The sequence below is a fragment of the Nyctereutes procyonoides genome, unplaced genomic scaffold (assembly GCF_905146905.1).
Source record: "Nyctereutes procyonoides isolate TBG_1078 unplaced genomic scaffold, NYPRO_anot_genome, whole genome shotgun sequence".
NCBI lineage: Eukaryota > Metazoa > Chordata > Mammalia > Carnivora > Canidae > Nyctereutes > Nyctereutes procyonoides.
In genome coordinates this window covers 22,036,447-22,062,892 of record NW_026575117.1, presented here as the reverse complement: position 1 = coordinate 22,062,892, position 26,446 = coordinate 22,036,447, and the positions used below count along the sequence as shown (strand labels likewise).

The 26,446-nt window shown below is 48.0% G+C and overlaps 1 protein-coding gene and 2 pseudogenes across 1 annotated transcript in view; all 3 read left to right on the top strand.

The window, feature by feature from the left end:
* Window positions 1–7,985: 7,985 nt before the first annotated feature.
* Window positions 7,986–8,666, top strand: LOC129515393 (ribulose-phosphate 3-epimerase-like; annotated as a pseudogene).
* A 4,473-nt stretch (window positions 8,667–13,139) lies between these two features.
* On the top strand, window positions 13,140–20,913 carry LOC129515216 (actin, clone 302-like; annotated as a pseudogene).
* A 753-nt stretch (window positions 20,914–21,666) lies between these two features.
* The window catches only part of MFSD4A (major facilitator superfamily domain containing 4A), a 29,213-nt gene continuing 24,433 nt past the window's right edge, over window positions 21,667–26,446 (top strand). Inside the window, exon 1 of the mRNA XM_055334181.1 lies at window positions 21,667–21,959. Within this exon, the coding sequence (XP_055190156.1) occupies window positions 21,730–21,959 (230 nt within the window). The 5' untranslated portion in view covers window positions 21,667–21,729. The remainder of the gene's footprint in view (window positions 21,960–26,446) is intronic.

Here is a 26,446-nt window from a genome sequence, read left to right as displayed (position 1 = left end):
TGAATTCACAGAATATAGGTTAACATAAAAGCTATCTATAATAATGTTTTTTAAGATTTGTTACTTCTTGGGCAGCCTGGGTGGCTCAGCGATTGAGCATCTCCGTTTGGCTCAGGGTGTGATCCGGGGTCCAGGGATTGAGTCTGGCATTGGGCTCCCTGCAGGGAGTCTGCTTCTCCCTCTGCCTGTGTCTGTGCCTCTCTCTCTCTCTGTGTCTCATGAATAAATAAATAAAATCTTTAAAAAAAGATTTTTTTATGTCTTTATTTAACAGAGAAAGAGAGAGAGAAAGAACATGCAAGCAGGAGGAGTGGCAGGCAGAGGGAGAGTCAGAAGCAGATTCTTCTTTGAGCAGGGAGCCCGACATGGGGCTCAATTCCAGGACCCTGGGATCATGACCTGAGCTAAAGCCAGTCGCTTAACCCACTGAGCAACCCAGCCACCCCCAATTTTTTGTTTTTTTTTTTTAAACAATTTTTTAGTAATCTCTACACCCAATGTGGGGCCCAAACTCATGACTGTGAGATCAAGAGTCACATGCTCCATCAACTGAGCCAGCCAGGTACCCCTATGTGACTTTTTAAAAAACTAAATTGAGATTACACAAAGGGAGAGTTTTAAATTTTATTTATTTATTTTTAATAGATAACACTTTCATGTGTTCCATAGCTCAAAAGGTCCAAGAGAATATATAGTGAAAATGTCCCTTTCACCCCATCCCTCACCAGCTAGGTCCCCTCTTAGGAGTCAGTGAATGGGGACACCTGGGTGGCTCAGTGGTTGAGCATCTGCTTTGGGCTCAGGTCGTGATCCTGCAGTCCCGGGATTGAGTCCCACATCGGGCTTCCTGCATGGAGCCTGCTTCTCCCTCTTCCTGTGTCTCTGCCTCTCTCTCTGTATCTCTCACGAATAAATAAATAAAATATATATAAAAAAAAAGGAGTCAGTGAATGTTGTGGTAAACTTCCAGGGACTTTATGCATAGACAACATAAACCTGTCTTTTTTTCTCCTCCCTTACATAAATGTTACCCAAGTGTTAGCCACTTACTCTACATCCCCCAGTTTTTACTAAGTATATCTTTGATACTATTTTGTGTCAATACATAAAGAGTTTTTTCATTTTTATGACTACACAATATCCTGTTATAATATGGATATACCTAATTTCTGCCTCCACTCAACCATTTGGGTGGTCCACAGTCTTCCACCCAGATAAACAGTGCTGCAGTAAATAACTTTGACCGTGTGTCATTTTGCATGAGAACACCTCTAGGGATGCCTGGGTGACTCAGAGGTTAAGCCTCTATCTTTGGCCCAGGGCCTGATCCTGGAGTCCTGGGATGGAGTCCCACATCGGGCTCCCTGCATGGAGCCTGCTTCTCTCTCTGCCTATGTCTTTGCCTCTCTCTGTGTGTGTCTCTCATGAATAAATAAATAAAATCTTAAAAAAAAAAAAAAAGAACACCTCTACGTGCGGGATAACCTCCTAGAAGTGCCATGATGATCAATTGCAGGTCAGGGGCCAGGTACAGTCACAATGTTGATGGCTGATGCCAAATAGCCTCTGCAGAGGTGACATCAATTGCTCTGATATGTTCCTCTTTTGATGTAAATGAAGGATGAAAACAGGTGTGAATTTGGAGGGCCAGAAGCCTGGACCTGCTTTTGGGGAAGGCAGGGCAGGCTAGGAGGCTCTGCCATCAAGCAGGAGAAACCCATCCAGGACTAAACCGTGGTTTGGAACTGCCCAACAAAGACAGTGGATGGAGCTGGAGCTGCGGCTCCAACACCGTGCTGAACCTAGAATTATCAGGACAGAGACACGAGTGGGCATTTGGATGAGAGTGTGCAGAGGTCTGTGATGGGGCGATAGGGTGACAGGATGATGGGGTGCTGGGGTAGGGGGAAAACTGCATCTGACTTGAAGTGACAAATGGGACAGAAAACAACCAAATGGGAGGAAGGAAGGACACCTGGATGGCTCAGCAGTTGAGTGTCGGCCTTTGGTTCAGGGTGTGATCCCGGGTCTGGGGATGGAGTCCCTCACTGGGCTCCCTGCAGGGAGCCTGCTTCTCCCTCTGCCTGTGTCTCTGTCTCTCTCTGTGTGTCTCTCATGAGTAAAAGAGGAAGGAAGGAAGGAAGGAAGGAAGGAAGGAAGGAAGGAAGGAAGGAAGGAAGGAAGGAAGGGTCTCAGGTTTCAGGAACCTCCAGGTCCCAAAAGTGTTGAGATATTTATTATAAGTACGAAACTGAATTTGGTTCATCCTCCTGTATTAAAGAGAATGACCTTCAATGTGAAGAACAAAACAGACACATTAAGAAGGAGTTAAGGGGGCGCCTGGCTGGCTCAGTCAGGGGAGGGAACATGTGACTCTTGATCTCAGGATCGTGAGTTCGAGCCTCACATTGGGCATAGAGATTACTTAAAAAAATAAATAAGTAAAAACAAAACAAAAAAAGAGCAAGAGAATTGAAGATTTCTGTTTTAAGACAGACTACTGGCCACACGTTTGTCATCCCTCCTGTGACCCCCCCCCCCAAACTGACAGTAAACCAATGAAGGAAAGTACATTTTCCTAACAAGGAAGAGAACAGGAGGGAGGCCAGCACAGATGCACATTTTCAGCAAGTATGTAGGGGTGGATGTAGAGAAGAGTGGTCCCTGATGAAGAGGGAGGACAGGGAGCCCAAAGTGGGAGGCAGCTGAGAAGGTTGCACATCATCCAGCAGAACCACAGCAGGGCTCAGGCCACAGTGAGGCCATGGGGTTGGACTGTGTGGAGGAAGGAGGCAGGAGATGCAGCCAGGGCTGAAGAGAGGAGGACTGGCTAACACACAGGGACGGAAGATCCCTAAGAAACGCGTAGGGCAGCCAGGCATCCATCCCCAGTTGGAAGGTTCAATGACCCCAAAGAAGGGGCTTCCACCTCTGTGATTTGGAGCCCCCCTTGTGACCCAGGCTCCATTCCTAAAGGAAATGAAGTCTGCCAACTGACCTACCAGCCTCACTCTTAAATATGGAAAGACAAAGACCATCAGACATTTAACAAAAGTCTCTGGTATGGGACGTCTGGGTGGCTCAGTGGTTGAGCATCTGCCTTTGACTCGGTGTGATCCCGGAGTCCCGGGATCAAGTCCCACATCAGGTTCCCTGTGGGAAGCCTGCTTCTCCCTCTGCCTATGTCTCTGCCCCTCTTTCTTTCTTTCTTTTTTTTTTTTTAAATATTTTATTTATTTATTTATTTATTTATTTATTTATTTATTTATTTATTTATTTATTCAGGAGAGACACAGAGAAGGAGAGAGGCAGAGACACAGGCAGAGGAGAAGCAGGCTCCATGCAGGGAGCCTGATGTGGGACTCGATCCCCGGTCTCCAGGATCACGCCCTGGGCCAAAGGTAGGCACCAAACCGCTGAGCCACCCAGGGATCCCTCTCTGCCTCTCTTTCTGTGTTTCTCATGAATAAATAAATAAAATCTTAAAAAAGAAGCCTCTGGTATGAAAAGGAAACAAAGGTAAGGACATAGGGGAGGATGCTCCACAAGAAAGAGAAATAACTTCAGACACAGAAGACACAAGAAAACTTTCGATAACTAATAGATATTTTCAGGGAGATTTGTGGAGGTGTTGCATCCCCAGACAAGGACAAGATGCTATGAAAGAAGCAACCAGAAAATAGTGTGAGTGGGGCACCTGAGTGGCACAGTTGGTTAGCGTCTGACTCTTGATTTCAGCTCAGGCCATGATTTCAGGGTCCTGGGATCAAGCCCTGCATTGGGCTCACAGGGAATCTGCTTCTCTCTCTCTCCCTCTGCCCCTCCACCAACTCTTGTTCTCTCTCTCTCACTCACTCTCTCAAATAAATAAATAAAACCTTTTAAAAAATAAAATAAAGAAAGGGAAAAAAAGAAAATCGTATGAGCTACCAGAAATTAAAGATAGGATTGTAGAAATAAAGATTTAAATAAAAGATGTTGGAAGGTAGAGAATTATAGAATCATTCTGATGAAAGTCTATCCAGGAAAAATGTACAAAGAAAATGAAAGGGAAGACATTCTAAAATAAGAAAACAAAATAACTCCCCAAAGCCAAAGAACACAATTTTCAAATGTAAAGGAGCCATCAAGAATCACAAGTGAATGAGAGATCCACACATAAGCACTGTCATGACGAACGTTTAAAATAGCAATGTTAAACACAAGATCCTAAAAGTTTCCCTAGAGGGGAAAAAGTTTACATCGAAAAATATTAAGAATTAGCGGTGCCTGGCTGGCTCAGTAGGTGAAGCATGCAACTCTTGATATAGGGGTTGTGAGTTCAAGCCCCACACTAGGTGTAGAGATTACTTAAAAAATAAAATCTTAAAAAAAATGAAAGAATAAGATTGGCCTCAGGATTCCCATTAGCTAAGGCTTTGACATTGTGTGAAAAAAGCAATTTTTAATGCAGAAGTCTATATCCATTCAAATGACCATTCAAGGGCAGCCCCGGTGGTGCAGCGGTTTGGCGCTGCCTGCAGCCTGGGGTGTGATCCTGGAGACCCGGGATCAAGTCCCACATCAGGCTCCCTGCAAGGAACCTGCTTCTCCCTCTCCCTGTGTCTCTGCCCCTCTCTCTCTGTGTCTATAAATAAATAAATCTTTTTTATTTTTTTTTATAATTTTTTAAAATTTTATTTATCTATGATAGGCACACAGTGAGAGAGAGAGAGAGAGGCAGAGACACAGGCAGAGGGAGAAGCAGGCTCCACGCACCGGGACCCCGACGTGGGATTCGATCCCTGGTCTCCAGGATCGCGCCCTGGGCCAAAGGCAGGCGCCAAACCGCTGTGCCACCCAGGGATCCCAATAAATCTTTTTTTAAAAAAAACAAATGACCATTCAAGTGTGAGGAGGCACCATGACACTTTCAGAAATGAGGGACTCAGAAAATCCATGTACCATAAGCCTCGTCTTAAGAAATTACTTGAAGATGGGGTGCCGGAAAATGAGAGTGTAAACAAAGAAGAAAAAAAGAGGGAGGGAGGAAGAGAAGGGGGAAAGAAGGGGAAAACAGTGGGACCAGGCCAGGGCATCAGTGAAAGGAAGAAGTCCTAGGTGGACAACCATGTGACAGAAAACTCACCCAGGGTCACCTGCCTGGCTTGTTGGAAAAGCACAGGATTCTTTATTACAGGGTTGTGAGTTTGAGCCCCACATTGGGCATAGGGCTTACTAAAAAAAAAAAAAAAAAAAAGATAAATAAACAATAAAAAAGACAACTCGCCCAAATTAGAGCATAAGAGAGAGGACTCTGTGTGAGGAGTTCCTGGGGTAAAGAAAGGGTGGGGCTTCATACACAGAATATTTGATAGGCTGAAAAGTTGGAAAACAAACTTGAAGAAATGGTTATGTAAAGTGAAGAGAAGAAGAGAAGAGGAAGAGGAAGAGAGGCATTCAAACTCTAGGATAAACTAAAACAAATGAAAGGAAACGTAGTTAAAAGACATTGCTGGCTCTGCCACAAACAATTTTTACCTTGTCTCAAATGTAAACGTTATTTACTGGATTTAAGCATCTAGAACCAACCTATAGGCAAAGCACGAAGACAATTATGGTTAGAAAATTAGAATATAGTGTTAGCAACGTTGAGCATTTCGAGTAAATGCTCAGAAGACAAAGTTGGGAAGGAGAGCCCGAGGGGAAAGGTAGGAGTGATGGGATCCTTCGCCTACAAAATAGTGAGTCCAAACTAGCAAGAGCGGACAGGATGGGAAATAAAGATATAAATATGTTACTTGAAACAGCAAGTAACGAACAGATTTATTTTCATTTTACTGGAAGGAACTGAATAAAAACAGCTCTCTCACCGTGTTGGGAGGACAGCGGGAGAGGGCTGTACAGATGATGTATGTGAACTAAATCCCTATCCTCCTCAGCTAAAAAATCAATGGAGGATGTCTAAAATGGAGAAATACAGAAACAGCAGCATAAGCAGATTATTTAGAAACATGGAAGTCACTCCCAGACTAACAGGTAGAAGTGGTTGCCTCCAAGCAGTGAGACTAGCAGGGTAGGAGGGATGAGGTAGTAGGGCCGTTTACTGTAGGCTTCTCTGTTCAACCATAGTTAAAACCATGTGCAGGAAGTACTTGGATATAAACATGTAATTGCATCACAAGGTAGACAAGAAGGCAGGCGATGGGAGCTCGTGTGCCTCACACGAGTGCTAGAAGCCAGGCTCAAAGAAATTTGACACCCAAGTCATGAAATACCTTGCAGGTAGGAGGGAAAAACAACCCGGATTAATGATGAGGACATCGGAGGTGAGAGAATGTTCTGATTTTCACAAAGAGACAGAAGGTATTTCTGGAAACTACGGGCCAAATGGCTCAATATAGAATCCTGGCAAAATTCTAGCACAGATTATTAAACAGATGGCTTGGGAGTGCTTCGGGATTTATTTATTTATTTATACTCTGCCTTGTTCCAAAAAAGAGGGATTTGTAGAGGCTTACAGAGAGGCATACAGTACAACAAGATAAAAAATAATTTTCCATGAGAAAAAGATTCTCAGGAAGTTAACCATAGAGTTGCTCTGTGACCCAGCCAATCCACCGGTAGGTATATGCCCAAGAGAACTGAATCCTGTTCACATGGAGACCTGCATGTGAATGTCCATAGCAACATGATTCATGATAGCCAAAAAGTGGAAACCCAAATGTCCATCAGCGGATGAATGCAAAACCAAAATGTAGTACAACCGTACAATGGAATTTATTGTTCAGCCATAAAAAGGGGTGAAGTGGGGCACCTGGGTGGCTCAGTAGTTGAGCATCTGCCGTTGGCTCAGGTCGTGATCCTGGGGTCCTGGGATCGAGTGCCACATCGGGCTCCCCACACGGAGCCTGCTTCTCCCTCTGCCTGTGTCTCTGCCTCTCTCTGTGTATCTCTCATGAATAAATAAATAAAATCTTTTTTAAAAAAAAGGGAGTGAAGTACTAAGGTGCCACAACATGTAGGAACCTTGGAAACATGCTAAATGAAGGAAGCCAGACCTAAAAGGCCAGATATGATCTGATTCCATGTCTACGAATTGTCCAGAATAAGGAAATCTATAAGGAAAGAAAGTAGACAGTGGTTGCCAAAGGCTGAGAAGAGGGGGGAGGGGACGTGGCTGCTAATGGGGATAGAGTTTCTTTTTGGAGTGATGAAAATGTTCTGGAATTAGGTAGTGGTGATGGTCACACAATCTTGTGAATATACTAAAAACCACAGATTCATACACTTTATTTTTTTAATTGATTTATTTAAGTAAACCCCCCCAATGTGGGGCTTGGAACTCACAACCCCAAGACCAAGAGTCAAATACTCTTACGACTGAGCCGGCCAGGGGCCCCTGAATCATACACTTTAAAACAGAACTTTAGGGGCAGCCCCAGTGGCGCAGCGGTTTAGCGCCGCCTGCAGCCTAGGGCGGGATCCTGGAGACCTTGGATGAGTCCCACGTCAGACTCCCTTCATGGAGCCTGCTTCTCCCTCTGCCTGTGTCTCTGCCTCTCTCTCTCTCTCTCTCTCTCTCTGTGTCTCTATGAATGAATGAATGAATGAATGAATGAATAAATAAATAAATAAATAAATAAATAAATAAATAAATAATAAATCTTTAAAAAAAAAAAACCCAGAACTTTAGGGATGCCTGGGTGGCTCAGCAGTTGAGCGTCTGCTTCAACTCAGGGCATGATCCCAGGGTCCTGGGATCGAGTCCCATGTTGAGCTCCCCACAGAGAACCTGCTTCTTCTCCCTCTGCCTATGTCTCTGCTTCTCTCTCTGTGTCTCTCGTAATAAACAAATAAAATCTTAAAAAAAAATAAGCTAAAAGAGAGGATTTTAGTCCGTAAGACTCTACCAAGAAGGAGATAAAACAGCGTAGCCAGTCAGGGCAACGCTTTTGTCTCATGGGGGGGACTGGGGGGGTAACTTGCTCTTAGGAACCAACACCATGGCGTCTGGCTGCAAGACTGGCTCATCCATCCTTAACAGCGATTTGGCCAATTTAGGGGCTGAGTGCCTCCAGATGCTGGACTCTGGGGCTGATTATTTGCACCTGGATATAATGGACAGGCATTTTGTTCCCAGCATCACTTTGGACATCCTGTGGTAAAAAAAACTCCAAAAGCAACTAGGCCAAGACCGTTTCTTTGATATGCACATGATGGTATCCAGGCTGGAACAGTGGGTAAAACCAATGGCTGTAGCAGGAGCCAAGCAATATACATCTTGAGGCCACCCAGAACCCAGGGCTTCGATTAAAGACATTCAGGAGAATGGGTTGAAGGTTGGCCTTGCCATCAAACCAGGAACTACAGTTGAGTATTTGGCATCATGGGCTAATCAGATAGATATGGCCTTGCTTATAACAGTGGAACGTGGGTTTGGAGGGCAGAAATTCATGGAAGATATGCTGTTAAAGGTTCATTGATTGAAGACTCAGTTCCTGTCCTTGGACATGGAAATCGGTGGTGGAGTAGGTTCTGACACTATCCGTAAATGTGCAGAGGCAGGACCTAACCTGATTGTGTCTGGCAGTGCCATTATGAGGAGTGATGCCCCCAAGTCTGTGATCAATCTGTTAAGAAATGTTTGCTCAGAAGCTGCTCAGAACCATTCTCTCGATCGATGAAACCACAAGGAGTCCAATGTTTATGCTCATGAAATCTTTTACTGGAAGACAAGAATATGGACTACCAAATTCTATCACAGTTGAAACAGTGCTGTTTTCCTGAGCAGCTATTCATTCTAGTGGCTAAAATCTGTTCTGCAGAATGTTCCAAGAGATTAGGAACTGGTGTGTATTTTTAGTGATGGAATTTAAAGATTAGTGTGGCAAAATAACACTCTTACTGGGAGACTTGATTTTTATAAAGTAAAAATATGGCTGTATTAAGTTTATAAACAAAAAATGTGTCTTAATGCCTAATGATGGCCTACTAGCTCCGATGAAAAAAAAATGTGTTTTTTCTGCATTTTAAATCTTCTAATTTCTTGATTGTTTTCCAAAGCAAAAGAAGTCCTTATTCCTGTTTTGTGTCCTTATTGATTTGAGTGTATGTGTGTGACAATATGATTAGAACGGAACTTGTGAAAAATCTAGGTTTGAATCAGGCTAAGATGGCATACTGTATTACTGCTTCTTAAACATCTCTTTTTTACTTTGTACCTTGTATTTGATACATAAAAACTGTAAAAACAGTGTATGAAGCCCAGGGATTTCAGGTGGCCTGTTTTAAAGTCCAAGTATAGATTTTATCAAGGTGTTTTCTTTGTTAGCTCTGCTGGAGGGACAGGTTATACACTGACCCGCATCTATCTCTCTTCTTACTCACTATTCTTAAGGATGTGAAATAATGTGCTCGCTCCAAGCCAAAAGGAAAGGAAAGGCTCTATTTGGAAGTAATATTGAGTTGAATCTGGACTCTTCTCTGTTCCAGCTATTCAACTTTAGCAAATCAAATCAACTAGCCTCTTTGAGTATCTGTTAACTGATTTATACATTGAATATAATTATAATAACCATGCAGGGTTGTGCTGAGCATTAAGAGAGAGTGTGCTACATGTAAAGCTTCCACTACTATTCCCAGAATTGTTGGATAGTTGAACTGAGGATGCTCGATACAAAGTAGCTGCCATTATAAAAGTTTATGTTTTGTAGCACATATAGTACTTCGATATAATCTCATTAAATCCAAAATCACTCTTATGAGTGGTAGGACAGGTACTTTTGGCCCCATGTAAAAAAATGAAACTAAAACTCAACAACAAACTGATACCAGGGAAAGAATCCAGTAAAGCACAGGATTTCTGGTTTGTACTCTTTATAAATGGAGCCCTTGGGAAATAGATTAGGCAAAGGAAGCCTCTTTTATGTAACATCGTCTTATTTCCAGTCTAATTTTACCCTGTAGTGGAACCAGATGGCTGAGAACATTCTGGATACTATGGATTTTGACCCCAAGTATATGTATCATATCAATCCCACAAAGACCAGATAGGCCAAAACATGACAAGGTACAAAGTTAATCTGTAAACTAAATATTTAAAATTGTGTCCCAAATTATACGTTGACAACAAATATGTATCCACCACTTCATTCTTGCAAATTCTCTTATTATATATTACATAAACCGAAAAAGAAACGGGAGACCAGTGTCATTAAACTTCTTTGGGCTACTATGAGTTTTGAGAAATAAGGTTTGAAAAATAAGAACATTAACACTTCTGCATAGACTAGAGCTTGCTTGTTTGTTTCTATACTACAATGTAAAAATTTGATGGTTTCTGTTTTGACTTAGAAAAGCTTTGTGCCCTGAATAGGTGGTGTTTAATCACATCAGATAACATGAGGCATATAGAAATAACTTTAATTAAAAGACATACATAGAAGATTATAATGTCAGACATGACCAAAATATTTGAGCTTATTTGCCTAGACAACTTGGGTTTGTCTGGCTTTTGTTTTCTTTAAAAAAAAAATGTACAGGGGTGCCTAGGTGGCTCTGTTGGTTGGGCAACTGCCTTCGGCTCAGGTCATGATCCTGGGGTCCAGGGATAGAGCCCCATATCAGGCTCCCTGCTAGGCAGGGAGTCTGCCCCTCACCTCGTGCATGCTTGTTCTCTCTCTTGCTTTCTTTCTCTCTCAAATAAATAAATAGAATATTTTTTTAAAAAAACAAATGTACAATGAAACTACAAAAAAAGAGTGAATTTTTTGGAATGAGGATTATATCTCCTAAAAAAGTTAGAAAAAATGAGTAAAGGAGGATAAAAGGACAGAAAATAAAGTCAACACAGGATACATATACTATAAAATTCTGTACAGGTGATAAAGATGGACCATGACTTTGGCCATGAGCTTTCCAGCAGCTGCTATCAGCTTGGAAAGAGTGTTAATTAAATGATTCCCAGAATCCACAGGATGAAAAGGAGCTGGATGCTCCGAAGAATTGGAGCTCTTCTTGGTACTAATGCCCAACAGAAATCTCTCCTGCGCATCTTCCTATAGGGGTCTAGCTCCACCATAACTCCAGTAACATAGCATAGGGTCACGCAAGCTGGGCAGAAAGCCCCAGTAGAATTCAATAGGGATATACTTTCTTGTGGGGCCGAAATGGTATACCAGGATATGTGAGCTATTCCCCGGTGGTAGAGTGTAGATTCTCTGGAGCAGTGGTTTCCAACCTCGGCTGCACATTAGAAAACTCTGGGGAACTTTTGCAAGATACCAATATAAGACCCCACCAACAGAGAGGCTTTCTTCAGCTTCCAAATGATTCTAACCTATAGCCAAGTCTGATAATTACTAAGAGAGGAACTGTACATTCCTCATGAAATCCTCCATGAATATTATTTCTTGCCTTGGAAATTATTCATAAATTCAAGCTTATAGTAATTAAACTTTAAACTAGTATACTAGGGGATCCCTGGGTGGCGCAGCGGTTTGGCGCCTGCCTTTGGCCCAGGGCGCAATCCTGGAGACCCGGGGTCGAATCCCACGTCGGGCTCCCGATGCATGGAGCCTGCTTCTCCCTCTGCCTGTGTCTCTGCCTCTCTGTCTCTGTGACTATCATAAATTAAAATAAAAAAAAGATGAATAAATAAATAAATAAATAAATAAATAAATAAATAAATAAATTCGTATACTAGTATTTTCCAAATGTCTACTATGTACCAGGTAGGTGCTGGGCTGTGTGCCTGAGACAGAAGGATTGTGTGACCCAATCTCCATCCTCAGGATGCTGACAGTTGATCTGCATCAAGGACACCCCAACTGGTGATCACAAGGAATTGTGGTATGTGGAGATGCAGGCACCTGGGGTAGCAATGATGGGGCGGGGGCTCCCCACACGATGAATAGGTCACCTGAGCCCTGAATGAAAAGTTCATTAGGAGGGTGGAGGATGGTGCATTGTGTTCAATATTTTTTCAATGAGTTGGATGACTGTTAGTAGCCATACATTATGAATGTAAGGTGCCGGGCAGCCCGGGTGGCTCAGCGGTTTAGTGCCGCCTTCGGCCCTGGGCATGATCTTGGGGCCCTGGGATCGAGTCCCGTGTCAGGCTCCCTGCATGGAGCCTGCTTCTCCCTCTGCCTGTGTCTCTTTCTCTGTGTCTCTCACGAATGAATAAGTAAAATCTTAAAAAAAAAAAAAAAGAATGTAAGGTGCCATCCTTACTTGGGAGCAGCTGGAGGAATAGCCCTTCCGTTGCATGGCTGATGAGACCCAGAGTGTGCTGGCAGGGAGGAGAAGCCCAAATCGAAATTACATGAGGCTCAGGGTAGGAGAAGGTGACTTAGAAGCGTAGGCGGCGCCGTACTTGGTGTTCTCCCAGAGGCTCAAGTGTGCCTTCATTTCATCCCACCGCAACACTGTAAGGATGTGATGTTTTGCAGTTGAAGAAAATTGGGCTTACAGTGTCGAGCCCAGAGTTGACAGAGTCGAGTGCAGGACCAGAACCTAGTGCTGGTCTGTCCTGCTCCCGCGTCCATATTCTTCCCATTATTCCACATAGCCCAAGTCCTACACTGCATAGGACTTCAATAAATCCTTCAATAAATCCTTCAATAAATCCCAGGGTGTCTGGGCGGCTCAGTAAGTTAAGCATCTGCCTTTGGCTCAGGTCATGATCCTGGGTTCCTGGGATCCAGCTGCACTTTGGGCTCCCAGCTCAGCAGGGAGCCTGCTTCCCCTCTCTCTCTGCCCCTCCCCTTGCTTGTGTTCTCTCTCACTATCTCTCTCTCTCTCTGGCATAAATAAATAAAATCCTTATTTAAAAAAAAGGACTTCAATAAATCAACAGCACATAGACAAGACAGGAAGACTTGGTTCAATAGTAGTTCCTGGGGGGGGGCAATGTCACCAGCTATAAGCCCATACACATGTCTTGCTTGGGTGTGTGAGTAGGAGTTGAATGTGAGAGGCAGATGGCATCATGGGGAGGATCCAGACTTTGGAGTGGTCTCAAAATTCAGCTTCAATACTTTCCAGCTGGGTGACTTTGGGCTAGTTACTCTGTCTTCCTGAGCCTCGGTTTCCTCATCCATAAAAAAGGAATAATAATGCCTACCTCATAGGACCCCTCCATCGTGAGGCGCCCCCAGCACCAGGGCGTGATGGTGAGCATGGGCCAGAAGAACTCCTACGTGGGCGATGGGGCCCAGAGCAAGAGGCATCCTGACCCTCAAGTACCCCATAGAGCGCGGCATCGTTGCCAACTGGGACGACATGGCCCCACACCTTCTACTATGTGCTGCGCGTGACCCCAAGGAGCACCCGGTGCTGCTGACCGAGGCCCCCTGAACCCCAAGGCCAACTGTGAGAAGATGATCCAGATCATGTTCGAGACTTTCAACACCCCAGCCATGTATGTGGCCAGCCAGGCTGTGCTGTCCCTGTATGCCTCTGGCCACACCACTGGCATCGTGATGGACTCCGGTGACGGAGTCACCCACATGGTGCCCCACACACAGTGCCCATCTATGAGGGGTACGCCCTCCCCCATGCCATCTTGCGCCTGGACCTGGCTGGCCGGGACCTGACGGACTACCTCATGAAGATCCTCACGAAGCGTGGCCACAGCTTCACCACCACCACCGAGGGGAAATCGTGCGTGACATCAAGGAGAAGCTGTGTTATGTGGCCCTGGACTTCGAGCAGGAGACGGCCACCACGCCCTCCAGCTCCTCCCTGGAGAAGAGCCGTGAGCTGCCCGATGGGCTTTCTTCGAGCCTTCCTTCCTGGGCATGGAATCCTGCGGCATCGGTGAAACTACCTTCAACTCCATCATGAAGTGTGACGTCGACATCGCAAGGGCCTCTATGCCAGCACGGTGCTGTCTGGTGGGACCACCACGTACCTGGCGTTGCTGACAGGATGCAGAAGGAGATAACTGCCCGGGCACCCAGCACAATGAAGATCAAGATCATCGCACCCCCTGAGCGCAAGTACTCTGTGTGGGCCGGGGGCCCCATCCTGCCTCACTGTCCACCTTCCAGCACATGTGGAGCAGCACAGGAGTACGACGAGTCCGGCCCCTCCATCGTCCACCGCAAATGCTTCCAGGCAGACTGCTATTTAGTTGCGTTACACCCTTTCTTGACAAAACCTAACTTGCGCAGAAACCAAGATGAGATTGGCATGGCTTTATTTATTTATTTATTTATTTTTTGTTTTTGGATTTTTGATTTTTGTTTTGTTTTGGTTTGGTTTTTTGGGCGCTTGACTCAGGATTTATTTATTTTTTATTTATTTAATTTTTAATTTTTTTTTATTTTTTAAGATTTTATTTATTCATGAGAGACACAGAGAGAGAGAGAAGCAGAGACACAGGCAGAGGGAGAAGCAGGCCCCATGCAGGGAGCCCGACGTGGGACTCGATCCCGGGTCTCCAGGATCACACCCTGGACTGAAGGCGTCGCTAAACCACTGCGCCACCCGGGCTGCCCTTGACTCAGGATTTAAAAACTGGAACAGTGAAGGTGACAGCAGTGGGTTGGAGCGAGCATACCCAGAGTTCTACAATGTGGCCAAGGACTTTGATTGTACATTGTTCTTTTTTTTTTTTAATAGTCATTCCAAATATCATGAGATGCATTGTTACAGAAGTCCTTTGCCTTCCCAAAAGCCACCCCGTTTCTCCCTGCAGAGAAGGGCCTGTCCTCCCCCGAGTTCACACAGGGGAGGGGGATAGAATTGCTTTTGTGTAAATTATGTAGTCCAAATTTTTTTAAATCTTTGCCTTAATACTTGTTCTTTTTGTTTTATTTTGAATGTTCTGCCGTCATGGCACCTGTTTTTTGTCCCCCCAGTTGATGATTTATGAGGGCTTTTGGTCTCCCTGGGAGTGGGGCTGAGGCATGGAGGCATCCAGGGCTTACCTGTACACTGCCTTGAGACCAGTTCAATAAAGTGCACACCTTAAAGACAAAAAAAAGATTCTCTGTCTCTCCCTTTGCCCTTGCTTCTCCCTCTACCCCACCCCAAGCTCTCTCACTCTCTCTTGCTCTCAAACAAATAAATACACCTTTTTTTTAAAAAAAAAAAAGTAGGCAGAAGATTTGAAGGGGCATTTCACAAAACAAGATGTACAGGTGGCCAATAAGTATGTAATAAGATACTGAACATTACCTGTTATTAGAGAAATGCAGATGAAAACCTCTAAGATGCAAACTTCCCAACATGAGGGTGAAAATGAACACGACTGGTGATAAGGATGTGGAGCAACTGGAACTCTAGCAGGAGTGTATGCTGGTACAATCCCTTTGGGAAACTGTTTGGCAGCATCTCCTAAAGTTAAACCAATCCTGTGACCTCGCAACTTCACTTCTGGGCATATCCTCAATAGAATGAGTGGTTACGTCCCCCGAAAGACAAGTACATGAATGTTCACAGCAGCCTTATAGATAAATAGCTCCAAACTGGAAACCCACCTGTATGTCCATTAATAGCAGATGGGACAAATAAATGATGGTGTATATATGGTGGCATATACGCTCTCAGAGACATAATATTCAGCAAACACACTATTATTTCTGGGGGTGGGTACTGGAAATACTCTATGTCTTGATCTGGGTGGTGCTCACCTGGGTAAGCACACATATAAAAATTCAGTTTATTCACTTAAGACTTTTACATTTTAATCTATGTAAGTTTAACCTCAATTTTTAAAAAAAGTAAATAAGAGGTGCCTGGCTGTCTCAGTCCATAGAGCATGTAAATCTTGATCTCAGGGTCGTAAGTTCGAGCCACATTTTGGGTGTGGTGTCTACTTTGCAAAAAATGTAAACAAAAAGTTACTGTATATCATGTGCTTGGCACAGAACAGGCACTCAGCAAATAGCTGTCAAAGTTTCTAGGGAAGAGGAGGCAGTGAACCCATTGCACCATGTGCTGCTTAGATCACTTGGGAGCATTGAGGGTAGTGCTGGGAGACCCCATTTTTATGAGGGTCACTAACAATCAGAGCATGATGTGATTGGAGATAAATATGGCAAAAGGTCTGGAAAACATGGCCAATGAGGGATGGCTGAAGGAAGTGAGGAGGATGTTGCTGGGGACAATGAAAATTAAGAAGAACGTGAAGAATGTCTTCAAATAGTGAATGGCTCTCTGTAGAATGGGAACTAGACTTTTCCTTTCTGGCTCTAAAGCAATAATTCTCAAACTGTACTGCATCTGAATATCCTGGAGGGCTTACGAAAACAGATTACTGGGGCACCTGGGTGGCTCAGTGGTTGAGAGTCTGCCTTTGGCTCAGGTCATGATTCCAGGGTCCTGGGATCGAGTCCTGGATCAGGCTTCCCGCAGGGAGCCTGCTTGTCCCTCTGCCTAAGTCTCTGCCTCTCTCTCTCTCTCTCTGTGTCTCTCTCTCTGTGTGTGTCTCATGAATAAATAAATAAAATCTTTAAAAAAAAAGAATTATTCTTAAAAAAAAATAAAAAGTAAAACAGATTACTGAGACACACCCCCAGAGTTTCTGATCCAGCAGGTCTGGGGCAGGACTGAGAATGTGCATTTCTTTCTTTCTTTCTCTTTCTTTCTTTCTTTCTTTCTTTCTTTCTTTCTTTCTTTCTTTCTTTCTTTTTAGAGAGAGTGTGAGCAGTGGTAGCAGGAAGGGGAGGGGCAGAAGGAGAGAGAGAGAGAGAGAGTGAGAATCTTAAGCAGGCTCCACGCCCAGCCTGGAGTCTGACGCAGGGCTCAATCTCAAAACCCTGAGTTTATGACCTGAGCTGAGATCATAACCTGAGTCAAAATCAGGAGTCGGAGGCTTAGCCAACCGAGCCACCCAGGCATCCGGAGAATCCTCATTTCTAACAAGTTTCCAGGATATACCCATGCTACCGGTCTAGGGACATACTTTGCTAGCCACTATATTAGTGTATAAAACCAGGAGAACGATTTGTGCTGTTGTTGTGAAGGAGGAGGAGGAAGAAGAGGATTTATTTAGAATCTGTATTTATGAGAATTCATGAGAATAAGCTCCTGTATTACACTCTGTCTACATTTTCTCCCAGCAAGGGAGGGATTATTCTCCCCATTTTATTTTTTTTTTAAGCTCTACAGCGGACATGGGGCTTATATTCACGACCCTGAGATTAAGAGTCTCACGCTCTAGCGACTGAGCCAGCCAGGTGCCTCTATTCTTCCCATTTTAGAGAGGAGGAATTCAAGGCTGTTGTTCACACATCTCACAGCCTGCCCTCAGCCTGGCCATAATAAAGCTGAGGCTGAATGGCTACCTGCAGCAGCCTTTAAGCAGGCTTCTGTTTCTGAGTGGAAGGATCATTTCAGAGGTTCCTTCCGACCCTTAAAGTTAGGCTAGCTTTAACTAGCACTTTTATTTTTTCTTTTTTTTTTAAAGATTTTATTATTTATTCATGAAAGACAGAGAGAGAGAGAGGCGCAGAGACACAGGCAGAGGGAGAAGCAGGCTCCATGCAGGAAGCCTGATGTGGGACTCAATCCCGGGTCTCCAGGATCACACCCCAGGCAGAAGGTGGCACTAAACCTCTGAGCCACCAGAGCTGCCCCTAACTAGCACTTTTAAGTGCTAACATATCCTCAGCACCAGCTAAATGCTAGGTCTTATGCAATATTCTCTCCAGGATGCATGTGGCCACTGGTCTACCTCTTAAGATGCTTCTGGGCCATCTCATCTGCTCCTGTTTCTCCTATCCCCCTTGGCACCTGCAGTAACCATCCCCCACCTCTCCATGCCAGCCGATAACTAGGTTCATTCAGATATTTGGCAAAGGAGACTTTTTTGTAGACATGCGCATCTCTGCTGTTTGCATTCATGTGGGGTAGGGTAGCTGGGTCATCTAGGTCCAGTCCTTGGCACCAGGTTGTCTGCCACTCACCCCATGCCAACCCCAGACAGAGCCTGCCAATCTATTCTCCAGACTCTGGCCAGCAGGCAATGATGTGGGGGCTGTGAAGTAGGGGAAGGGCAGCCTCATTCCCCAGAATGGCCAGAGGAACTGTAGATGTGCTTAATGACCTTGAACCAGAGATTTCTTGGACTGCTCCTGCCTGGTTTCCTCAGAGTCTGGGAAGCAGAGACCAGAGAGCACTGGGGACCAAAGCAGGCCCACGGTTACTTAGAGGATTTTGCCAAACATGAAATCAGGCCCAAGCCCAAGTGGCCCCCTCTAGGCTGTGATAATCAAAACTCTTCTTTTTGTATATTTTTTTAATATTTAAGGTTTTCAATTCTAACAAAAACAGGAACAAAGACAAAGTGTACTTGTGGTTGTATGCACTAAAGAGTTTGGGCATTTATTGCTTATCAACTTCCAGGAGCAAGTGGGAGTCAGTAGAGTGCAAACACCTCTCACCAAGGAGCTGATCCTGGGACTTGGTGAAGAACAAACCCAATGGCCCCTGCCTTGGAGGAGAGGCAACACAACGGATGATTACCAATGATTTAGGAAGGGCCCCCAAGGAGGGCCCCAAGGAAGTCAGGGAAAGCTTCGCAGAGGAGGCAACCCTTGAGGCAAATAAACAGATTCTAGTCGGCAAAAGCCTGAGGACCCTTCACTCCCATTGATCCTTTCTGCCAATCTAGTCCATCTGTCCTTATTTGGGGGCCTCAGACTGCTTTCCAGAGCTACTAGGGGAAAGGGATCATTTCCTTCCAATGTGCAAGGAGAGAAATCCGAGGGTGACTAAGGGACCATCCAAGGTTTTGTCGTTAAAATTTAAGATCGACCGACCACAGGGTGCCCAGCTAGGGCTAGACATTTGGATCCTCGACACAGAAGAAATACGGGACAGCCCCCTGTCCCTGGGAACTTATCATTGGGAGATAAGATATGTAAATGAAAAACCAAAAATAATTGTAAAGGCAATGGGCACATAATTCAGTTCCCCAGCTATTTTTCCAGGACTTGCTATCTGCAAGGCATTCTGTGAGGCACATATGGGGGTGGGGAGATTTAGTAAATATAATATAACGTGGCAAATATAGCCCTAGGCCTTAAGAACTCACCATTTAACTGGCTGCAGGGGAGGCAGGGGTGGCAGGAAGAGGAAGCTGACCATCCCTGGATATAACAGCTGACATGGAAGATTGTACGGGGCAAGGAGGGGATCAGAGGCTTGCTGGAATTTGGGGGTTGGATTGGATTGTTCCAGAAAAGATTCCTGAAAGAGGTAGACAACGTGATGATATTGGAAAATAGAGAAGATGGAAAAGAAAAAGAAGAAAAAATGAGCAAAACCTTTTCACATACCCATCCTTCCACATCCAGTCCAGGAACGAAGCCTTCCCAGGCAAAATGACATACTTCCGCCTGCAGGACTCAAACCATCCCCGTGACAGAAAGTACCTCATTGCTGTACTTGTTTCCCTGCCTGCTTGTCCCAGCTCAAGGGGCCTGCATGCCAGAGAAAGAAAGAAAGAAAGGAAGAAGAAAAGAAGGCAGCCTTTCTGATCCTAAGGAGGCTGGGTATCGCATTCACAATAGAGTGTCTCACTTTGTTTTTGTTGTGTGGTTTTTTTTTAAAAGATTTTATTTATTTATTCATGAGAGACACAGAGAGAGAAGCAGAGACACGGGCAGAGGGAGAAGCGGGTTCCTCGCAGGGAGCCTGATCCGGGACACAATCCCCAGACCCGGGATCAGGACCTGAGCTGAAGGCAGATGCTCAACTGCTGAGCCACCCAGGCGTCCCTCACTTTGTTTTTGTTTACTTATTTTTATTTTTTACTATTTTATCAAACCGTAACCTGTGTACACTATAAGACATAAATCCTAAGCGTACATTTGTTTGTATGGAATGAATTTTTACATATGTTTATATCTGTGTAACCATCACCCAGATCAAGCTATAGGATGCTTGTAGCGCCCCTGACACTGTGGGCTGCCCCACTGTACCAGGGTCACTGCCATTGTGGCTGGAGGAGCTGAACCAGTAGGGTGATATATCTAGGGAATAGCATCCAAGGAAATCATGAAAGAATTTCAGGTGTTTGGGCTGAAGAAGCCAAGTGTTAGGGCGGGGTCATGTGCTTGAAAGACTAACATGCCCAGAGCAATTAGCCTTGTCCTGTGGGTGGCTGTGGGGAGACATAGGGAGGGGCGTTTCAGTTGAGCCTGAAACCCTTCCTTACAGCTGGAGCTGACCCACACTGGAAGAAGACCCACAGGAAATGATAGGTAAGGTCCCCGACAGTAAGAGGTATCAGTCAAGAGCAGGACTGACAGACATTTATCAGCAGTGATGGAGAGGGGAGAGGGGGCTCAAGTTGGAGGCGGTTCCTTCCGACTTTGAGCTTCTGTGGTTCTAGAATTCTGTGAGAACGGCATGAAGGGTCCAAACGCTTGTAGTTACGATTTATTTTTTTGTTTTTGTTTTCCAGAGGATAACTTTACACTGAATCACAAATGCTGTGTGGACTCGCCGTTACCACCACGGAATAAGTAATTGTTCTTACCTTCCAGCCCACTGAGCCAGAGAGACCCTGGGACTCTGCTGTCAGGTGCTCAGAGTCTGGGGGTGGGGGTGGGGGCAGTGGAGCAGCTGCTGGAGTGCCACTGGGAGATGAAATCAGTGCCCCCAAGAGAAGTTAATTAGCTCTGTTGATGCCAAGTTGTCATGAGAGCATCCACCCTCCTACGTCCTCAGCCTCTTCAGCTCTGGTCCCCCTGGAGGCCCGTGGGCACGATGTCCCGGCTCCTGCCGCCACTAGAACAGCTGAGCAGAGGGGACGCTCTGCAAATACTGCTCGGCCTCCAGGGGCCAATGCAGGAACCCCGGCTCCCTCCGAAGCAGGACCACACGGGACCCAGCAGCTCCGCGGCCTCCTGGGAGGAGGGTCCGGCCGTGTCAGCCGCAGGCCCCCGCAAGAACTACCAGTCTGCGCACTGACCCCTCTCACCCCGCAATCCCGTCCGAGTTTTTCCAGCAAAAAGACGGAATTTTCCCCCAGAAATCTTTTTACCCCTGGAGGCCGGCCTCCGACTTCCTCCTGGGATTTCTCCCGGGCGCTGCCTTCCCCTCCCCTCCCCTCCCCTCCCCTCCCCTCCCCTCCCCTCCCCTCCCCGCCGGGAACAGGGAGGCCCGCGGAGCCTGGACGGGACACCTGCGGCGCACGGCGAGGGCTTAGCCAGGACCGCGCGCTTCCACCGTTTTCTCTCCAAAGCGCTTTCCCTCTTGAGGTTCTAGCGAAAGCCACGGATACAGTCTCCCAAGAAGAGAACGAACGTGGGAGATTTTGCCATCCATTCAGGGGGAAGGGGGGGCGCTGCCAGGCCCCCGGAGTCCAGCCGCCGCCCCCAGAGTCGGTCCTCCCCCGCGAAGCCCAGGCCCGGCTGGAGTCTGGGGGGATGGTCCCCCCGAGCTGGGACTCGCAGCGCGAGCACCGGGACGCCTCGGGCTCGGCGCCCCCAGCCCCCCGGCGGCCGCGGGGGCGCGCGGGGCGCACAGGCGGGCCGGGGGCGGGAGCGCGGGCGGCCGGCGCTGGGTCTGCAGCCGCGGGGGGAGCGCGGGCCGGGCGGCCCCGGGAGGCCGGCGCCCCGCAGACGCGCCCCCGCCGCTCCCCGGGCGCGAGGGCGGGGCCCCCCGCCAGGCCGCCCCTCCCCGCCCCTCCCCGGCCCTCCCCGGCCGCCGGCCTCGCGGGCCCCGCGGGCGCTGCACTCGGGCTCGGGCGCGCGGAGCCAGCGGCCGCCAGCCCGCAGCGGGGCCATGGGCCGCGACGGCCGCGTGCCGGGGCTGCTCCGCCGCCACCTGCAGCCCACGCTCACCTACTGGAGCGTCTTCTTCAGCTTCGGCCTGTGCATCGCCTTCCTGGGGCCCACGCTGCTGGACCTGCGCTGCCAGACGCACAGCTCGCTGCCCCAGATCTCCTGGGTCTTCTTCTCGCAGCAGCTCTGCCTCCTGCTGGGCAGCGCCCTCGGGGGCGTCTTCAAGAGGACGTGAGTGCCCGGCGCGCCCCGAGCCCCCGCGCCCGCCCCGCGCCCGCCCCGCCGCTCCTCGGCACGGCCGCGCCGGCCCTTCCCTGCCCTTCCTCTCCCTTCCCTGCCTTCCCGCCCCTGGCGGCCGCCGAGCCCCTGCCCTACCCGCCCCCGCTCCCCCTCCCGGGGCTGAGGCTGCCCGGCGCCCCCCCCCCCGACCCTCGGGCGCGCGGCGACCACCGTCCCCGCGCCTCCAGCCGCCAGCCGCGCCCCGCCGGAGCCGGAGGGCTGCTCCCTCCTCCACCCCCGCTCTCCCCGGAAAAGTCTCTCCGGAGACTGAAGGTGACTTGGGGATTATTCCTTTGCCTTCGCTCCCCGCTCACGGAGCCCGGGGAGTGGGGGTGGGGGTGGGGGTGGGGGTGGGGGGAGCGCGGTGATGGAGCTGGCGGCGGGGAGGGCCCCCCGTGCGCGCCCGCTCCGAGCTTTGTGGGTGTCGCCGCTGCTGCCGGGGGCGGAGTGGAAGTGAGGTGGAAGGACAGTGGGAGTGTCTCCCCAGGGGCGTGCTGGGTTAGGCGCGGGCTGCGGGGTCCACTCAGACCCTCAGCTCCACTTCGGCTGGCACACGCCGTCCCTCCCTCCCTCCCGCCACCCCGGGGTGGGCGCGGGGCTGCTGGGTCCTGCGCCACGCCACGCGGGACCTGCTTCAGACAGGCAGGGCTCCTGCACGGGCCCCCGGAGGCCAAACCCTTCTGCCTCTGAGACACTCGGGCCTCGCCGCGAGGGCCACGTAGGGGAGGCGTGGGGTGTCTCAGGCTGAGCTTGCGACCTCCATCTCTGCTGCCGGGGTCCCCCTCCACTTCCCCCCACTCCGTGTTACTCCTCCTTGGCCTCTGCGCCAGGGTAGGGCCCCGGACTCTGCCTGCCGTGGCCCGGGAGAGGTCCCTTTGCATGTACCACTGCGGAGCCTGGATCGCCAGGCTTAAATTGGATGGGGCCGCCCCCACAGAGCCCTCTGGAAAGGCAGCAGGATTGGCTGTCCTAGTGCAGCTGGGAAAACAGACCCAAAGCAGGGGATAGATGACTTGCAAGCTGGAGGCTGCTGGAGATTTCCCTGGTTCCAGCTCCCGGTTGGGTGGTTTTCTGGACTGCACGGACTCAAGTAAGCAGACGGCCCAGGAACAAAACCAGAGTTAGGCGACCCCAGAGGAACATCTGGGGGTCGAGGGAGTGCATTCTGGGCCAATTGCTCTCCCCCTTCGGCTCACTCCTCCCGGTGTCCGAGCCGGTGTCCGTGCCCTGAGGAGAGGTTTTCCTATCCACCTTGCTCCTGGAGCTGATGGAGAGAGCACAGGTGTCATACAGGTAGACCCCACCTTACGGCACCCAGTGGACAAAACAGTACCGATTAAAGAGCGATTATCTTCAGGGTCAAATTCTCTTGTAAATGGAAGAATCCTCTTAAGAAGCAAGTCTTGTGCACGCTGGGTTTTCTCTGGGTTTTGTATAGGATTGGATGCATGGGGGATTCAGAAAGTCTTTCGCAAAAGCTCAAGATCCTTCCAGATTCCGCCTAGAGGTTTAATTAGAAATCTACCAGGGTGTTTTTCTGTTTGCTTGCTTTCTTTTTAAAAAGTATTTTGACTTACAAAAGCTCCCTTACCTTGAACTTTTTAAGAACACGTGCAGTGCAAAGAACAGGAAGGGGGCAATGAGGGTAATTCTAAATGGCAGATTGGTGTGCCAGGTTTTGTGAAAACAACAGAGATACACGCCCAACTGGGCCATGTCTTCCTCACTTGCTCCGCACCTCCGTCCGGGCTCCTTACCCAACCAGGAGCTATGAACAGGCAGTGGAAAGGGTCGTGGGTGAGGAAGTCAGCTCACAGGAAAGAAAAATGATTTTGGGAACAGTAATAACTAATTTCACTCAGTTTTGCTCAGTGCCAGGCACTGTTCTCAGTACCTCACTTGTATCAATTCAGTTATCTTCACCACAACCCTATGGAGTAGTACTAACATCTCTAGTTTGTGCCTAAGGAAGCTGAGGCACAGAGAGGTTAAGACACTCGCCCCACGTCATACCACACAGCTCCTAAGCTGGGATTTGAATCCAGGTATTTGTTTCTAGAACCAGGCACTTGGGAAATGACTCTTGCTTTATGAGCAGTCAGCCTGAACTGTGCAGAGGACAAGTTATACCCGGTCCTCACCAGGCACAGGCATATGGGCTGAGTATTCCTGAGCTGCCGCTCCTGGGAAGGAAACTGTGGGCCTCTGGGGCTTCCTGCTGGGATCTGAGGGTGGGGGTAGGGTGGGGTGGAGGGCATAAGTCCTATCAGTTCAGGTTCACATTTAGATGCTGAACCTCAGTCCTCCTGCCCGCAAAACAAAATGCCATAAAGAAGCCTTTCCTTTGGCTAAGAGCAAAGTGGACTTCAGTGGGAATGAAGGATTTGTCACAGGGGTGGCTTGTGTGTCAACGGGAGTCACTACCTAGCTAGGACTGGATAGCTTGTCACAATCCCCCATTTCTGAAAACAAACAGAACTGCCAGTAGCCCCGAAACCAGCCACTAAAGCTTGACACCTTGGGGCCTCACCACAAGTTCAAACGCAAATATTCCCAGCTCCTCACCCCCCAACCTCCCCTCCCCCACCCCAGTACTTTTCAGCTTAAGTGATTACTGGCTAGTGGGCCAGGCTGGTACTTGTGAGGGGGGTTGGGGGAGTTGGTTTAACAAATGGCAAGAGCCAGCTGTTGTGGACAGACTCGAGGGAGAGGCATGGGGCGGCCCAAGTCAAGTCCTGCCTAGTGCTTGGCCCAGACTGAGGACCAGGGCTGAAAAGGGTTTCTGGAAGCCTCCATAGGGACATGCATTGGAGGATCTGCATGCAGACGGCCTTGGCTGTTAGAAGGGGACAGGACAGGAGCTCTCTACTCAGGGTAGGATCAGTCCCCCACCTCCATCCCTTATGCCCTCCTCCCCCCGCCCCCAGCTTCTAGCACAGACAGAGATCTTGAGGGAAGCAGCCACATGCAGCCTAAGAGGGAGATAGGTGCAACTGGGGTCAGAAGAATCTGGATTAAAACTTCCTTAGAAATATCTTGCTTATCGGGAGCAGGGAGCCATTCAGAGAGGAGAAGAACACAGTCACCTGGTTGGCAGGGTGTATGGGTATGTGCTTTGTCAGATAGGAAAGAGAAAGGGGTATTTAGATAAAAGGTTAGGGGTGTTTTTTTCCTGGTTCCTTGGGGACCTGTCTAACCACCTTGGGTAGTTCGGGAGACCCCTTTATCTCAAAGGCATCAGGGTAGGTAAATGACTTTCAGACCTTCCTCAGCCTTCTCCCAGCCTCACCTTGGCTTCTCCCCTGCATGTGCCCTCTTAATTGAAGGCTTGAGTTCTCCCCTGTCCTACTCACTGTCTCCTTCTCTGTCTCTAATTTTCCCCAAATTCCTACAAGTCCTGCCCTGCCCAAGACCCAGCTCTAACTCCCTCCTGCCTGTTACATGAAATCCAGTCTTCCACACAAGGTTTCCCAGGCCACCGTCAAACCTGGTTTTCTAAGATGCTGGCCCCTGAAGTCCCTGGAACACAACACAAAAGCCAGTTTTGTCCTCTGAGCTGGGTCCTTGGTTGGTGTCCCATCTAGAAAGCCTCTGTCTCTCCCTCCCAGCAGCTTGTCTACCTTTCAGCATGCAGCGAACTTGGGCTGAGAGCCTACTGGTGGTCTGGCCCCAGACACGATTCTTGCTTTAAAAACTCATCTCAACATGGGAGTTGCCACATGACCAGGAATGCCACTCCTAGGTATATACCTCAAAGAACTGAAACATGTCAATACGAAACCTTCTACAGGAATGTTATCGCAGCATTATTCATAACGCCAAAAAGAGGGAGCAAACCAAATGTTCATCAGTAGACATATGGACAAACAAAATGTGGTACACCTATACAGTGGAATAGTATTCAGCCAGAAAGATCAGTGAGGTTCTTATGCAAGCTACAGCATGAGGGAGCCATGAAAACATCATGCTAAGTGGAAGGAGCCAGGCACAAAAGACCCCATGCTGTATGGCTCCATTTCTATGAAAGTCCAGAAGGGGACTGTAGATATAGGAAGCAGAGTGGTAGGTTCCTAGGATATGGAGCAGGAGTGGCGAGTGACTGCTAGCAGGTACAAGGTTTCTCTCTCCGGTGAGGACAATGCTGTAAACTTAAGTTGTGGTGATGGTTCCCAGATCTGAACGTGCTAAAAGCCATTGAATCACACACTTTCAATAGATGAATTTTATGGTATGTAAATTATCTAAAATTTTTTTGAGATAATTAAAAAAATTTTTTTAATTTTATTTATTTATTCATGATAGACACAGAAAGAGAGGGAGGCAGAGGCAGAGACACAGGCAGAGGGAGAAGCCAGGCTCCATGCAGGGAGCCCGACGTGGGACTCGATCCGGGGTCTCCAGGATCACACCCTGGGCTGAAGGCGGCGCTAAACCGCTGA